This window comes from Anser brachyrhynchus, assembly GCF_964034855.1.
Source record: "Anser brachyrhynchus genome assembly, chromosome: 2".
NCBI classification, from domain to species: Eukaryota; Metazoa; Chordata; class Aves; order Anseriformes; family Anatidae; genus Anser; species Anser brachyrhynchus.
In genome coordinates, this window is record NC_137695.1 from 16,877,937 (window position 1) to 16,894,311 (window position 16,375).

At 51.9% G+C, this 16,375-nt stretch overlaps 2 protein-coding genes across 3 annotated transcripts in view; one reads left to right on the forward strand and one right to left on the reverse strand.

The window, feature by feature from the left end:
* LOC308191170 (uncharacterized protein) overlaps positions 1 to 11,715 on the forward strand; it is a 28,331-nt gene extending 16,616 nt beyond the window's left edge. Inside the window, exons 4-5 of the mRNA XM_080583366.1 lie at positions 1,287 to 1,505; positions 8,494 to 11,715. Coding sequence (XP_080439492.1) covers positions 1,287 to 1,489 — 203 coding nt within the window. The 3' untranslated portion in view covers positions 1,490 to 1,505; positions 8,494 to 11,715. The remainder of the gene's footprint in view (positions 1 to 1,286; positions 1,506 to 8,493) is intronic.
* The window catches only part of JCAD (junctional cadherin 5 associated), a 60,012-nt gene extending 44,012 nt beyond the window's left edge, over positions 1 to 16,000 (reverse strand). The window contains exon 1 of one of the 2 annotated variants that reach the window (XM_080583269.1): positions 15,833 to 16,000. In XM_080583269.1, coding sequence (XP_080439395.1) covers positions 15,833 to 15,870 — 38 coding nt within the window. In that variant the 5' untranslated portion in view covers positions 15,871 to 16,000. The remainder of the gene's footprint in view (positions 1 to 15,832) is intronic. The other variant, XM_080583266.1, reaches the window with a different exon arrangement.
* Between the last annotated feature and the right edge of the window lie 375 nt (positions 16,001 to 16,375).

The following is a 16,375-nucleotide window of genomic DNA, read 5'->3' on the forward strand; positions in this document are numbered from 1 at the left end:
AAGATGGTGTTGGTGTTTATAAAGCGCCGAGCTGTGCAATGCTGTTTTCAGACCCCCAGCTCAGCACTTGTGCCTGGACAACCCCAAGGACGCCGGTGCCTGCAGGGTGACTTGAGAAGATCTCAGGTGGCCGTGGACTTGTTTGTAAGTCCCTGAGCTTTGCTTTTCCCCCTCGCATCCCATCAGTTTGGCTGGGCCAAGCGGCTCAGCAGCAGCTGGATGGATGCATCCCACCTGAGCCCCCCCAAGCCTTCACACATGGGCACCTGCGCTCACAGTCCCCAGCACCCCACATTGCCCCCTGGTCCCTGTCAGTGCTCGCTGCCCGGGGCACAGGAAGCCTGGGGTCACCCCTCCCCGAACCCGAACAAGCACAGATGCCACATTTCCCACTTCTGGGAGCGGGGCACGCCCCTGGGCAAGGCGGGACGGCTGTTGAGGTCTCTGCAGCAGACACACGTTGCACATTGCATCCAATTACTTTTTAGGGTAAACAACCTGAAAGCCCCTGCTGTTAACTCGAGGCTAACATATAGTTAATCTTATTCCAAAGCAAGGAAATTACAAATTCCATTAACGTGCCCTGTTGTTGAGAAACACGAGCGTAAACAATTCATTAGGGAGAGCTGTGATTAGGGTGAGCCCGCTGCAGAGCACACAGCACGTTCAGCTCCGTGATGAGGCATTTCCAGCTCCAAATCCCTCGGGACGGGTACGGGACCAAATTCAACTCTCAGTCGCACTGTCCTATGGCTAAAGCGACTTCAGTTTGCTTGGCTTTTTGTGGCTTTTCGTGGTAAGCTGGTGGGATATTTGAGCTCCAGCACCAAGAGCAGGAACGATTCCTGCGTGTGGTATCCTGTAAATATCTGTGTGAGTAGCCAGGTCCGAGTGAAAAAAGAAATCAAACAGAGGGATGTGGAAAAATCTCTTTATGCCTATAAAAGGATCACTTCAAAACCACAGGATTTTGTATAGGAACCTTTTTCCTTAAATAGTAGGAACAGTCACTGGTTGCATTCCAGCAGAGTAAGAAATGGGGGTTAGCGGAGAGCCGCGGCGTCCCACGGCAGCTTCCCCCCCTTGGCCTCCCCCTCTTCCTCCCCCTGCCGCCCATGTGCCTTGTGCTAGCCCCAGAGACTGTGTGTGTTGGACGTGAAAATATATTTATCCACACGAATGTAGGCAAACCCATATACGTATGTTTTAGGGTTAAAGAGGAGCAGCCCAGCGGGATTTCCCTGTGTTCCCCCAGAAACACCTTTTTCTGTCGCATCTTCCCACAGATACGAACACAGCTCGGCAGTGCATTTTGCTGTCTCCTACCACGGAGGGGGGAATAAAACCCAAAGCTCTTCTGCGGTTCCCGCAGGAGGGCGGTGGGCCAAATCCTGCCATGCAAAGCCCTGTTGACATCACGGGGATTAGGCGGGCTGCTAATTGGGACAGCGGGATTTGTGTCAATCTCCTCCCTTGGACGCGATGCTGAGTCCCCCCGAGGTCTGGTGAGCGTGGGGTGAATGCAGAGGGACGGGCTCCGAGGTCCCCATGGGGGACAGCAGCTGTGGGGTGCCGGGGGCTTCGGGGCACCCCTTGGCAGCAGGGTGGGATGGGGAAAGGAGACGACAGGTTTCCATCTGCCGGCTGGCGAAGGGCTCGGCTGAGCCTGAAATCTTTCGGGGGGGCTTCAGAGAACCCCCCTTTTTGGGGGGGGTTTGTGGGGGTTTCAGAACCAGAGTCATGTTCTCTGTAAGAGCTTTATCGGAGGAGTCTCTTGCTGGGGTCAGTACTCTGGAAGTGTCACGCAGAAGGGCCCCCAGGCTGCCCTCAGTCCATCCCCGCACCCCGTGCCTAGGGCACTGCCTGCAGACATGTGGAGAGCCTGCCCCTGAAAGCCTCCGACAGAACCTCCACAGCCTCCTGAGATGAAGTCTTTCAGAGTTTTTCTGCTCTTACTGTTCGGAACATTTCTTAAATCTGTCTTGAATCTGTATTAAGTCTTTCTCAACTCCCTCCTGGCCAGACGAAGTACACACCCCCACTGAAATTTTAGCACATGGCTGCTACCTACAGCACTGACAGAGAACAATTTATTTGCTTTCCTTTTGCTCACTCTGTTATGATAAATGTTATTTCACTACTCAGCCACCTCTTCTCCAATCCACACCACCTTCTTCAGCCTACCTGCCCGCCTACACACATTTTTTTGAGGAACAGCATCCCTATCCGTAAGAAAATCTCTCAGTGAAGTCACACACTAACAGAGGGAGCTGAACAGAGGGGAGGGAGATGCCTCACATGTTGCATTTCTATTTACGTGTTGCAACAATGGAGTTTTTTTTTATTATTTTTATTTTCCCCCTAACAGTATGACACGGTAGGTGTACACTCAGCCTGTGCAGGTGCGGGCCCTCCAAGCCAAGCTGCGTCCCAGGACAGGGGCAGTGCCAGCTCTGGGCAGAGGAGTGCCATCGTCCCTCCCAAACGGCACCGTACGTCTCTTCAGTCCAATGGAGGCCGGTAGCAGGGGCTCTGCTGTGGCAGGGCAAGGCTCACAAGGGGCTGGAAGCACGGGATAGGAGCAAGGGGCCTCCCTTTGGGTGCCTGCAATTCATTTCTGTTACCATCAAAAACACAAGCAACCCCGCAGTGGTACAGCAGGCCACCTCCCGATGTCCAGGTTTCCACTTCGTGGAGCTTCTGGAGGTCCTACCCTCTGCAGAGGGCGCAGACCTTGTGCTGCACATCCACAGGTCTCTAGTAAAATGGTTAGTGCTATTAGCAAAGGATAAAAAGTACTTTTGGAGCAGTTGCTCAGCCTCCTTTCCAGAAAGCAGCACAGCATACAGCTGGAGACACGCTGCTGGAGCAAGCACACTCGATGTACTGGTCGAGCAAACACCTCCTGAACATTTTTTAATGTGACCTGGCAGCGGACCAGGATAAATGGCATGTTCTTTTTCCAGTGCTTTGGCCCAAAGTGTGTATTTCAGAGGCTTAAAAGAACAGTCAGTCAATTAAATGTGATAAACGAGGCCATTTGTCACCAGCATTTTAGCTTCTCTTTTAAAGTATAAAAGGAGATAATGAGCAGGGCTTGAAGAAATCCTTTGTGGTGTTGGGAGCCAAGGGCACATGATATATGGGACGGATTTTCTGCCTCTCCCATCATGCGAATGAGATCTGACAATACTCCCCCTCATGACACAGAAATCAGAGACGATGTTAAGAGAAAAAAAAAATCACTAATGGATGAAAAAACAGTGACATGTACCAGTGAAGATAAGAAAAGAAAAGCACTTAGTTAAGGGCAAATCTACCCCCATTTGCATTCTTTAAGTTCCCATTTTAGAGACTGGTCAAGAGGAACACAGAGACAGATACAGAGCACCTTTTGCTTACAAAAAAAGCCTCAGGTAGCACAGATAACAGCGCTACAGCTACTTAGAGGCCAGCAGGGTATGTGCCCAGGAGCAGGCAGTGGTTGACGGAAGAAATCATCACCTCTTCCTTTCCTTTCCTTTCCTTTCCTTTCCTTTCCTTTCCTTTCCTTTCCTTTCCTTTCCTTTCCTTTCCTTTCCTTTCCTTTCCTTTCCTTTCCTTTCCTTTCCTTTCCTTTCCTTTCCTTTCCTTTCCTTTCCTTTCCTTTCCTTTCCTTTCCTTTCCTTTCCTTTCCTTTCCTTTCCTTGCCTTTCCTTGCCTTTCCTTGCCTTTCCTTGCCTTTCCTTGCCTTTCCTTTCCTTGCCTTTCCTTGCCTTGCCTTGCCTTGCCTTGCCTTGCCTTGCCTTGCCTTGCCTTGCCTTGCCTTGCCTTGCCTTGCCTTGCCTTGCCTTGCCTTGCCTTGCCTTGCCTTGCCTTGCCTTGCCTTGCCTTGCCTTGCCTTGCCTTGCCTTGCCTTGCCTTGCCTTGCCTTGCCTTGCCTTGCCTTGCCTTGCCTTGCCTTGCCTTGCCTTGCCTTGCCTTGCCTTGCCTTGCCTTGCCTTGCCTTGCCTTGCCTTGCCTTGCCTTGCCTTGCCTTGCCTTGCCTTGCCTTGCCTTGCCTTGCCTTGCCTTGCCTTGCCTTGCCTTGCCTTGCCTTGCCTTGCCTTGCCTTGCCTTGCCTTGCCTTGCCTTGCCTTGCCTTGCCTTGCCTTGCCTTGCCTTGCCTTGCCTTGCCTTGCCTTGCCTTGCCTTGCCTTGCCTTGCCTTGCCTTGCCTTGCCTTGCCTTGCCTTGCCTTGCCTTGCCTTGCCTTGCCTTGCCTTGCCTTGCCTTGCCTTGCCTTGCCTTGCCTTGCCTTGCCTTGCCTTGCCTTGCCTTGCCTTGCCTTGCCTTGCCTTGCCTTGCCTTGCCTTGCCTTGCCTTGCCTTGCCTTGCCCTTGCCTTGCCTTGCCTTGCCTTGCCTTGCCTTGCCTTGCCTTGCCTTGCCTTGCCTTGCCTTGCCTTGCCTTGCCTTGCCTTGCCTTGCCTTGCCTTGCCTTGCCTTGCCTTGCCTTGCCTTGCCTTGCCTTGCCTTGCCTTGCCTTGCCTTGCCTTGCCTTGCCTTGCCTTGCCTTGCCTTGCCTTGCCTTGCCTTGCCTTGCCTTGCCTTGCCTTGCCTTGCCTTGCCTTGCCTTGCCTTGCCTTGCCTTGCCTTGCCTTGCCTTGCCTTGCCTTGCCTTGCCTTGCCTTGCCTTGCCTTGCCTTGCCTTGCCTGCCTTGCCTTGCCCTTGCCTTGCCTTGCCTTGCCTTTGCCTTGCCTTGCCTTGCCTTGCCTTGCCTTGCCTTGCCTTGCCTTGCCTTGCCTTGCCTTGCCTTGCCTTGCCTTGCCTTGCCTTGCTTGCCTTGCCTTGCCTTGCCTTCTGCCTTGCCTTGCTTGCCTTGCCTTGCCTTGCCTTGCCTTGCCTTGCCTTGCCTTGCCTTGCCTTGCCTTGCCTTGCCTTGCCTTGCCTTGCCTTGCCTTGCCTTGCCTTGCCTTGCCTTGCCTTGCCTTGCCTTGCCTTGCCTTGCCTTGCCTTGCCTTGCCTTGCCTTGCCTTGCCTTGCCTTGCCTTGCCTTGCCTTGCCTTGCCTTGCCTTGCCTTGCCTTGCCTTGCCTTGCCTTGCCTTGCCTTGCCTTGCCTTGCCTTGCCTTGCTTGCCTTGCCTTGCCTTGCCTTGCCTTGCCTTGCTTGCCTTGCCTTGCCTGCTTGCCTTGCCTTGCCTTGCCTTGCCTTGCCTTGCCTTGCCTTGCCTTGCCTTGCCTTGCCTTGCCTTGCCTTGCCTTGCCTTGCCTTGCCTTGCCTTGCCTTGCTTGCCTTGCCTTGCCTTGCCTTGCCTTGCCTTGCCTTGCCTTTGCCTTGCCTTGCCTTGCCTTGCCTTGCCTTGCCTTGCCTTGCCTTGCCTTGCCTTGCCTTGCCTTGCTTGCCTTGCCTTGCCTTGCCTTGCCTTGCCTTGCCTTGCCTTGCCTTGCCTTGCCTTGCCTTGCCTTGCCTTGCCTTGCCTTGCCTTGCCTTTGCCTTGCCTTGCCTTGCCTTGCCTTGCCTTGCTTGCCTTGCCTTGCCTTGCCTTGCCTTGCCTTGCCTTGCCTTGCCTTGCCTTGCCTTGCCTTGCCTTGCCTTGCCTTGCCTTGCTTGCCTTGCCTTGCCTTGCCTTGCCTTGCTTGCCTTGCCTTGCCTTGCCTTGCTTGCCTTGCCTTGCCTTGCCCTTCTCCTTCCCTTCCCTTCCCTTCCCTTCCCTTCCCTTCCCTTCCCTTCCCTTCCCTTCCCTTCCTTCCCTTCCCTTCCCTTCCTTCCCTTCCCTTCCCTTCCCTTCCCTTCCCTTCCTTCCCTTCCCTTCCTTCCCTTCCCTTCCCTTCCCTTCCCTTCCCTTCCCTTCCTTCCCTTCCCTTCCTTCCCTTCCCTTCCCTTCCCTTCCCTTCCCTTCCCTTCCCTTCCTTCCCTTCCCTTCCCTTCCTCCCTTCCCTTCCCTTCTCCTTCCTTCCCTTCTCCCTTCCTTCCCTTCCCTTCCCTTCCCTTCCCTTCCCTTCCCTTCCCTTCCCTTCCCTTCCCTTCCCTTCCCTTCCCTTCCCTTCCCTTCCCTTCCCTTCCCTTCCTTCCCTTCCCTTCCCTTCCCTTCCCTCTCCCTTCCTTCCCTTCCCTTCCCTTCCCTTCCCTTCCCTTCCCTTCCCTTCCCTTCCCTTCCCTTCCCTTCCCTTCCCTTCCCTTCCCTTCCCTTCCCTTCCCTTCCCTTCCCTTCCCTTCCCTTCCTTCCCTTCCCTTCCCTTCCCTTCCCTTCCCTTCCCTTCCCTTCCCTTCCCTTCCCCTTCCTTCCCTTCCCTTCCCTTCCCTTCCCTTCCCTTCCCTTCCCTTCCCTTCCCTTCCTTCCCTTCCCTTCCCTTCCCTTCCCTCCCTTCCCTTCCCTTCCCTTCCCTTCCCTTCCCTTCCCTTCCCTTCCCTTCCCTTCCCTTCCCTTCCCTTCCCTTCCCTTCCCTTCTCCCTTCCCTTCCCTTCCCTTCCCTTCCCTTCCCTTCCCTTCCCTTCCCTTCCCTTCCTTCCCTTCCCTTCCCTTCCCTTCCTTCCCTTCCCTTCCCTTCCTCCCTTCCCTTCCCTTCCCTTCCCTTCCCTTCCTTCCCTTCCCTTCCCTTCCCTTCCCTTCCCTTCCCTTCCCTTCCCTTCCCTTCCTTCCCTTCCCTTCCTTCCCTTCCCTTCCCTTCCCTTCCCTTCCCTTCCCTTCCCTTCCCTTCCCTTCCCTTCCCTTCCCTTCCCTTCCCTTCCCTTCCCTTCCCTTCCCTTCCCTTCCCTTCCCTTCCCTTCCCTTCCCTTCCCTTTGCCCTTCCCCACACAGCACACACACATGTTCCTCTATGCTGGTGGCACTCAGGTGGTTTCCAAATACATGTGGGTTTGTATCCACAGCTGGAAGCTAGAGCTGGAGCTGGATCCAAAGCTGGAGCATTTCCAGCTCTCTTTTAAAAAATAACACCTTTATTTCTGGCAGATCCCCTGCATGTTTCACTCTGTGCTGTCCTTTTCAACCAAGGTTATCTAGGAATTAGAAAACTTTTACTACAGCAGGTGAAACCTCTCCATGCTTGCAGGACACGAACGTATCACCTGGACTGACTGCATTTCACACAGGGGCGTGCACCACCAGGGCGATGTTGCTTCTGCATCCTTTTCCCCTCTGCATCTACCCACTTGTGAGGAATTACTCTTACTTTACCTGTTTTCCTATACCAGCCACCACTGAGGATATCGAGGTTGGAGAGGCAGTCAGTGTGGTGGTGCACAAACCGGAGCAGACATTTGAGGGGATGAGAACTGCCGACAGTCTCCACAAGCTATCTTTTATTTATGCCCGTGCTGCGCTGTCTTGGCAGCATTTGGTTTAGTCCTGGGATGAAAACCCTGCCTTCTTGTAAACACAGGCAGCCTCACACATGCCTCTGACACTAAATAAGTAATACACACCGTGCACGGAAACACACTTTTAGGAAAACTTCCCCTCGGCACCAGCATAATCAGGAGGTACGGAAGAGATATCTTGATCTCTCAAGAGAGAAAGAATCAAAATCTTTCTAAAGGAATTGGATGGAAGTAGGTCCCGGTCAAAAACCTAAGGAGCAAACACCAAACATGCAGCTTGGCCGATGGCTCAGCATCAGGTTAACCTCGAGTCAATGAGTTACGAAGTTTTCAGCCCATCCTGAACTTTGTGCATGGCCTTCGGTGGGTTCTGGGGGAGGACTGTCCCCCTCAGCCCCCCTGCGACACAGCATCAGCAGTCCTCACAGCACCTGCCCTTCGTCCTCACACCTTTCCCTTCCTCACACCCATGGGACTACGCAAGGTGGCTTTGTGGAGGCCCTGCCACCATCCGTCGTCACCAACCAGTGTGACAGACCAGATACGGTGGTCCCTAGACATGGCCTGAGGAGAGGACTGCCCGTCCCTTCTGCTGCAGGCGTTTGCTGGCCTCCCCTCATCTGTCTGGCTAAGCGAGGAGGGCATGGAGAAGAAGGGGAACCCTCTGGCTCCCCAAAATGCCAACTTACAAAGTCAGAAAGATAGTTTCCTTGTAAGTACTTGCCATGGTTTCCTCCCCTTGTTAGCTCCACAGAAAGTTGAGCATCTTTAAAACTGCATCAGCCTCCCTCGGGGGGTTGTTTTCAGATCCCTTCTCAACCCGATTTGGAGCAGGGACGTCAAAGCGAGGCAGTTCTGGTCCCCTGTTAACCTGGGTCCATCTGGAGCTGGTCTGGGCAGTCGGGGCTGGTGACGATGTTCACAGTCTCTTGAAATATTTACTTATCTGACTGACGAGAGAGTTATTCAGTAAGTTATGACGCCTGCAGCTCTGTGTAAACAGTTTACAGCGCTGTGATTGATGCTGGGCACTGTTTGGAGAGCGGCAGGGCCGGTTGTATACACTGGGCTTTGGTTTGGAAAGTTCAGCCCTGGGACTGGGCAGTATTATACCTCATAAATAACAACAGTTAATCATTCGGGCTCACGCTGCTTTCAGCACTCATAAAGCCACACGAGCATGGCCGAACTAGAACAACATTAATTTGTGCAGCCCTTGGCCATGCAAGAGTCGGGGACCTCGCAGAGGTGCCCAGCAGGGTGGTCACAGTGCCCAGCTCCGCTCTTGCCTCTGCCCCCCATGCCTGCGATCTCCGTAACCCTCCAGCACCATCGTGACCAATCTTCCTTTCATTTTTCAGTGTCCTGCTTGAGATCTCCAGGGCTTCCCGGAGGTGATGGGATTTCTACTCCAATCTGCTTCCTCAAAGACCTTGCGCTGGGTGAGTACCTCCCATTACAGGTGTGCAGGGTGAAGCAGGACTGAGAGCACCCCGTTCTTTGGTGCAAGGGGTGTTCCCAGCTCCACAGGAGTGCAATTGCTGCCACTCGTGGGTGCACGCAGCCCAGCGGGTGAGCCAGAGCTATTGCAGATAGCTACAGCTCCCACGAGACGCCAGAGCACAAAAAGGAGGTCACAGACTAATGTCAGACCAAGAGGAAATCAGAGGTTTTGGTTCAGTTCAAGCTGGAAACGAGTCATTTCAGCTCTGAACCATCATCATGACTTGTCTCCAGAATTAAGCGCCCTGTACATTTCTGAAACAATATTTTCAAGGCCACGTAGGTGCCTCAGATTACCTGTAATTTGACTTCCTGACCTGGTCGTGTACAAAGGCAAGGGTATGACTGCCAGGAGGTCCCATGAAATGGAAAGCAGGGCAGCAATGTGCAATGCAGGAGCTATGTGAGAGCTACCACTGGAAGGAGAGGAAGAAAAAGCCCTTTCGTGCTATCATGCGGCTGCTCAGATTGACTAGTACAGGCAAGAAATTTTTTAAAAAAGATGTAAGGACTTTATTCTGGAAATACTCTTTCAGACACATTCGCAGTCAAAGGTCTATGCCAGATGCTGTGAATAAATTCGGGAGGAAATTAAAGGAGGGAATTGACCCTGACGCCAACACGAGGTGACTGGGTAGATGTGAGCAAGGGCTGGATAAAAGCCCTTTGTACCCACTTGGGGAAAAACGTGCTTCATCTTAACAGAGCAAAGTAATGAAGTATTGATTTGAATTTATTAAGCCGCGATACTACGTCCATGTTGCTGAGGATGGCCTCGTGCGGTGGAGAGGAAAGTACAAGGAGGTCTTTCCAGTTCAGACTGAAAAAAAAGGAAAAGGATGTCTGAGGCAGACTTTCCACGTACTGCATCCACCATGGGAGGAAAGTAATACTCAGTGCCATCCTGATGTTCAAATCTGTTTCTGCAATCATCCTCAGCCACCAGGAAAGACTAATTGATCCCCCAGCTTCACCAATAGCGCTCACTCTCTAACAGGACGTGTCTTTTTATTTAGCCTGTTGAAATTGACGCTCAGTACGAGGAGGATCTCGATCAAAACGCAGCCTGCCTCTTCCTCCCCAGGGACCTGCTGGAGGAGCACTGCACTTACAAAAGCAAGTGGAGGTGCCAGGGGGACCGGAGGGACTGCGGGCTAACGGCACTGCTCTCGGTCTCCATGGAAATGCGCCTTGATGTAATTAATGATAAAGAACCGGGATGAGAATAAAAATGATTCAGAAAGGCTGTGGTACTTCTCCTCTGCATAGCTCCCCCGACTAAACCCACAGAGAGCCCAGAATGGGAAGCCGAGGCTCAATTATAGCCGAGGAACAGCATAACGAATTACCTCCTTTGCACTTGCTTATGTGGGTGAGTAATCCAATTCCTACCCAAACGTACACTGGCTGTGCAGATTTTGCCAGTATATGAATCATCGAGATGCTGGAGTACTGTGGAATTAGAAACACAGAAGAAGGACTGTAGTTCTCCACCACGTAGATACTGATTATTTCAGGCAAACTTTTTAACAGATAATGTGAAAATAACCTAATACTTTGCTGAATGTGCACCATTAGCTAAAATTAAATAGAAGCAAAGTGAATCCTCTATTTTTATGTATAATATCAAAATCTTTGTATGGTGAGTAGTGGGTCCTTCGCAGATATGAGGCCTCCAGCTGAATAGCCGAGACTGTTTTATGTGTCTTGAAGGTCTATTGCTCAGAAAATGCCCAGAACCACAGGATCTGAAGTTATAATTTAAATGCTATTGAAAGGTTCATTTTCCATGGCTAGCAAATCTGAAATTTAAAGAAAGAAAAAAAAAAGAAAAAAAAAAAAGAAAATGCAGAACACTTTTCTGAAAAACTCCACCCCAGACCAAAAGCCCTGCTCACCTCGGCTCCTGGTGTTGGGTCAGGCAGCCCACCTTCATGTCCCCAGGCATCCCAACTTCGTGTCCCCAAGGTCCCCAGGTGCAGGTGGGGTTGCACTTCTGGGGACACCACCTACAAGCCCAGGTCCCTGCACCCACCTGGGCACATCAGGCATTTAATCCACAGCTGCTAACGACCGCCTGCATTTTTTATCCACATTTTATATGAAAACAATGAACTGGCTGTAGATGCTGGCACTTTCAGCCTCAGCTGCCGTGCGTGTGCAATGGTAGGAAGAGAGGCTTTCAAAGCAGTTTTCCTGCCTATTCCTGGAAGTTATGGGGTTGATGTGTTCCTGGGACAGAAACAATGTGTGCTGAAACCCTGCCCTGCGGCTCTGGGAGCCCTTGGCAGGGTTTGAGGTTGGGGTCTGTGAGCCCCAAGGAGTAGGCACCAGCTTTCTGAGCAGTAGGCGGTGCTGCCCTCGGTGCGGCTGTGAGGTGGGGAAGCAGATCAAGGAAATTTTAAAATTAAAAAAAAAAATCTGGGGTCTTTTACAAAAGGCAATCTTGTACAGCAATCTATAAAGAGCTCAAGGGATGTTATAGTTTAAGTAAATATTTAAGGGAGATTCCTCTGAATTTAAACACAGCGAGCTGTAGCATGTGGAAAGCAGCGATGTTTGATTACATACGTGAAAGAGGCCAAATGCAAGACATTGTGAACAAAGGCAGCAGCGGCGAGGAAAGCAATCGCTTTTGGTTCTATTTCTCCACAATAGGTTATCAACAACCCCGTTTCTGCCTGGTGCTGGGTGCAGCAGGGGTACAAGTCCTTGCAGTCACAGCAGTGGACGCGTTGCCTTCTGCGAGCCCTTCGGGCATTTTGCCTGATGACATGGCTGGGTAAGTCCAGGTAAGAGCAGAGCTTAGCACTGCAGGAGCACGTCCCCGAGGACAACAGGACAAAGGTGGTTGTGGATGGCCAGGGCCAGGCGTGACCCATCGGGCAGGCGTTGGCAGGTCTTCAGCAGAGACACAAACACAGCCTTGGTGGTGGAGGCTGCAAATTGCAACACGGGTTCGCCTTAAAATGCTGCTCGATTTGGTTAGGCTCAGGGATGGAAACACGGAGGAGATTTTTATCTGTGGCTACAGAGCTGGAGTCACCTCGTGCGGTGAGCTGAGCACAGCCAAGACTCAGCGCTGCTGTCAGAGGTTTGATGCAAGGAGGCGCCTCCTGCCCTGCAGGTGGAAAACGCCGAGGGCACAAACAAACAACCGGCAGTAGCAGGAAAGAAGAGAAAACGAGAGAAATTCACCGCTGAGGGACAAGGCATCTAAATGAAAGTGAAGACATGCTAAAAGGCTGTAAGCAGTTAAAAAAACGTCCTCAGAGAGCTTGAAGTTATTAGGAACTTGTGTATGTCATGGTTTCATACAGACAGTTAGGCTATGGGATTCACAAGGGTATTGTGAATGATAGAAAAGGACTTAGGGGAATCTATGGCACTTAGTTTAGGCTGGGAGACCTGAATTTACATCTGGGTAGGGGTTTCCCAAATAGTCTTTGCCAGTGCAAGAGGCTGAAATGCTCATCTTCCTCACCTTATGCTAGTTTCTTTTGAAAAAGGTAAATCCTTTCCTTATCCTTGCACCCGAAGACGTGGCACAGCCCCCATACAGAGTCGGGTATGATTTGCACAGGGCCGGGATGAGCCTGACTCTCTGCAGCCATGGGATCTGGGGTCCTCAAAGGTGTGATACGACCACCTTCAGAAACCCAAGACCTGGTGTGGCTCCAGACAGAAGACCCGGCCCGCGCAACCTGCAGGCTCCGGGAGTCTGCAGAGCGGATCAAAGCAGATCGTTTGGAAAATAGCATTAATTCCTGAGACAGAACAGTTCATAACTCATGATTACTGGGAAACATATGAGAAATAGGAATTACACAAAAGCCTCGCTTTGTCCATTGAGGAGCTGCAGAATGAATTTCATGAACTTTAATTTCCAGCAAAGAGCGTGTCCCAAGGCACGGGGCTGTGGCTGTTGAGCTGGTCCCGTCCCACAGACTGCTTTAATTCAACCAAACCTGTAGGAAGAGCACGAGGGGATAAAGCCAGCTGCCAGCCGTGAGTAGAGCTGGGGTAGGAGCGGGGTCTGGGTTTGGAGCAGGTCACAAGCGATGAAGGTTTTGGGTTCACACCTGAACTCCATTTCAGTTCTTCTGCAAAAAAACTTGCTTAAAACTCTTTGTTGTGACATCTGCGACAAAGCGAGCACTGCCTGCCACGGCAGCCGGTGTAGTCTCGTGGCTTCTTGGTGCTCCCTCATCTCTCAGCAGTGGTCTGTAGGCAGCTCTGGTCTCTGCTTATGCTGCCAGCTCCCGAGGAGCTGTGGCTGCTCCTCCGGTCTTTGACCAAACCCACACCGCCTTGCACATCGGAGTCCTTATGTGAGCACGGGGCTCCAAGGAGCTGATGGAGATGATGAAGCACCACTGCCTGCCTTTGTGAAAGAAGAGGCTGTACGGGGTGCTCCATGGCTCATAGCCCTAAAAGAAGTGAAAGGAGCCACCACTTCCTGCAGCTCCAGCGGGAAGGGAAGCGAGCAGACTGCCGCTCTCTACCTTTCGCTGTGGGAATCATGTCAAGTGGCAAAATGGAAACCCTGACATTTCACCATCTGTCTGAAAGTGCTGCACACGCATTACACACAGAAATAGGCCGCAAGAATAACTTTAAGACTGAAAAACCCACGAGGAAAGAGCCTGCAGAACTAGGGCTCCCTTTTGCCATGTGTTATGGCACTTGTTCACTAGATGATCACACAGCATTTTGCTAGAGGTCCCAGCTTTATCCCATGGGGCGGGGTGGACAGTCTTCACAGATTGAGACGTTGTATGGTATTTTGTTTTTTCCTTAGTGCTGTGTGGTCCTAGGCTTTAACTGCCACCCAAGTCCTCCTCTGTGTACAGAGGACTGATTTTCCCAACAGCGGCACATCTCCCACGGGCTCTGGGTGCTTCACAAGCATTTCTGAGCTCTGGTACCTGCCAGGGTTGAGTGATGCTTCAGCCCCTCGTCCCTGCAGAGCTGTGGGCAGGCAGCAGGAGCAGCAGGAGCTTGGCAGCACCGCTGGGTGCCCGGGAGCATCGGGGTCAGCGCCGGGAGCTGCTGGGACAGTGGGCTGGGCTCGCTCACGCGGGAAGAAATCTCAGCAGATTTTGACTACTGAGCACTAGCATGTCCTTAATAAGTTGCTATTTTTTCCCTCCAAAGTCTATCACGAGGCCAAATTGGAAGAGATTTACAAAGTAAAAAAAAAAAAAAAATTAAAACAACCCACAGTCCTGACAGAAAGCTCAGCTTCTGCCAAATTTCAGATCTCTGCTCCAAAGCGCAGAGGGATAAGAACTATCCAAAGAAAGGATCACCAGGTCCCCCCTCCTGTTTCTTCCTTTCCGCTTTTTCCAGTTGCACAACAACACCTTTTCCCCCTATGCTCATTCTTGGAAATAGCTGGACAGCTTTGGCTGAAATTTTCCAGAAAAGAACTTAGCCTGAGGCAGACAAACAAGTTGGAAAAATTCAGTCTAAATGCTTCGAGTCTGGCAAAGTTATAAGGGACCGTGAATGCGGTCTTATAGCGAGGCGTGTACGAGAAATCTTAATCACAGGAGTTACACGCAATCCCACCCCTGACACATCCAGCCTTAGAAAAGCTGGTGACGCTGTTCCATTCAGGTGTGTCTTATCACGATTCAGATTTGTCACTAGGAAAAAAAGCTTTAACGCAGTCATCCCACTGAGCCTTCCCACTCCCCTTCCTACTCGAACAGCTCTTCCCATCTGACAACTGGTCGTACAAAAAAACCACGCTTCCCTCACCTCCAGCATTTGCATGAGAGCTTCTGACTCTTGGATGGGGGCAGCTGATGCTAAAATGGGACTGCTCTCTGAACTAACATGCTCAAAATTAATAAAAGAAATAAAGCAACACACTCCTCTGGCAGATTCCCATGCATATTTTCCATGAAAGTTCATTTTTCCACATGAACAAATTGTGAGTATGCGGGGGATTTTCACTGAATCTTGATATGGAGCTTAGGATTCTTGGCACCGCTCTGGGAAGTTGCAATGACATCAGCTTGACTTTCTATATGGAAATTTTATAGTTGCTGCCTGACCACATTTCTTTGTTCTGTGCATATTCTCTCTCCTCCGAGCTGCCTCTCCGCCACGGCGTGCTGTACACAATGTGCTATCGTGAAAAACTCTGCGTTTGTGTTCCTTGCAGCCTCGCTTCCCCCTCCCTACGCCAGGCACCCAGATGATAAAACCACATTTCCTCCTCCAGGACAAAGCAGCGGCGTTGGCTGGAGGGACGAGGTTACCTCTGCCAGGCAGGAGCTTCCCCACAGCACGGCCGCTCAGCGCTGCGAGGGACCTGGCACGCAGAGCATCCTCCTCCTCCTCCTCCTCCCTCCAGAGCAGCAGAGGAGTTGGGTGCGTGCTGCCAGGCTGGCAGGGCTTTGGGACAGCGGGGACCAGGGGAGGGCAGCTGTGGCAGGCAGGAGGTGCGCCCTGAAGCGCTGTGAGAAAGCATCCTGCCTCGCTCAAGGAGATGCTTTCCTACATCCCCTGGGACACGGAAAGCAGTAAGAGCAAATAAAGGCAGTCAATTATCCAGCACGCCGCATCCCAACACTTCTGAGCACCCCGCGCTGCCGTTGCCACAAGAGCCTCAGCGCATCCCCTGCTCCCAGACCCGCTGCCACCTCCGGCACCGCGCTGCCTCCTGCGTGGAGCCCCCTGAGAGGGGCTGCACCTGGGGGTCAGCAACACGCCTGCCGTGCTGCAGGCTGGCCGGACCACAGCGGTGCCCGGTTCTGCTATTTGCTGCCTTTCCCACACGTTCAGCCTCTCTACCGTGCGGCGGGGAATTGCTGCTGCTAGCCTCGCCGTGCCAGACTATCATTTCATCGTTGCTCTGCTGTACGGGAGCAGCCTCCAGAGCAGATTAACAGTTAAAGATTGTGAAGCCATTTCCCAAACGCTTCTCGCTGTAGAAGCAGCAACATTTTTACAGTCACATTTGCGTTTTTACAGTCACATTTACAGGCTCCTTTATGTACACATGCAGACGCACACAGAACGCAGAAGATCTTTACCTTGCTCGCACGCAGGAGAGCCCCTGCCTTCCTCGCATGGATCAGAAGTAGGATGGGAAACAAAACCGGGAGAGACCCTTCAACAGCTTCATCTGCGGAGAGTTGTCTAAATCCCGAGCCTGCTCCCACTAGCAGCTCTAAGTTTGTGCTCTGAATAGAGGCTGTGTTATTTTAACCACAGGATTTCTGGTCGTGGGGGAGGAGAGATGGATTAGGTACGTTTGCAATCTAATGCTTCACATCTACCTCGGCTGAAACGGACTACTTTAAGCCTGATGTAAATAAGCGCTGCTAAGATATAAATTTCAAGAGCCCACTCACCAATTATGCTTAAACTAACATGCTAAATAACTGTGGAAAATTCCAGAGGAATAAGATAACATACTTTTGTGTTCTTTCCTAAATAAAAGGCATGTGTGGAATTTCATGCTAGATACTGAGACAAGTGAGAGGCAGCAGATGAACTGTGCAGACCAACCTCTGTAAGGTGCTCTGCCTCTTAAAACTATATTCCCAGCACCTGTTAGCGTGGAGTTCATCAGA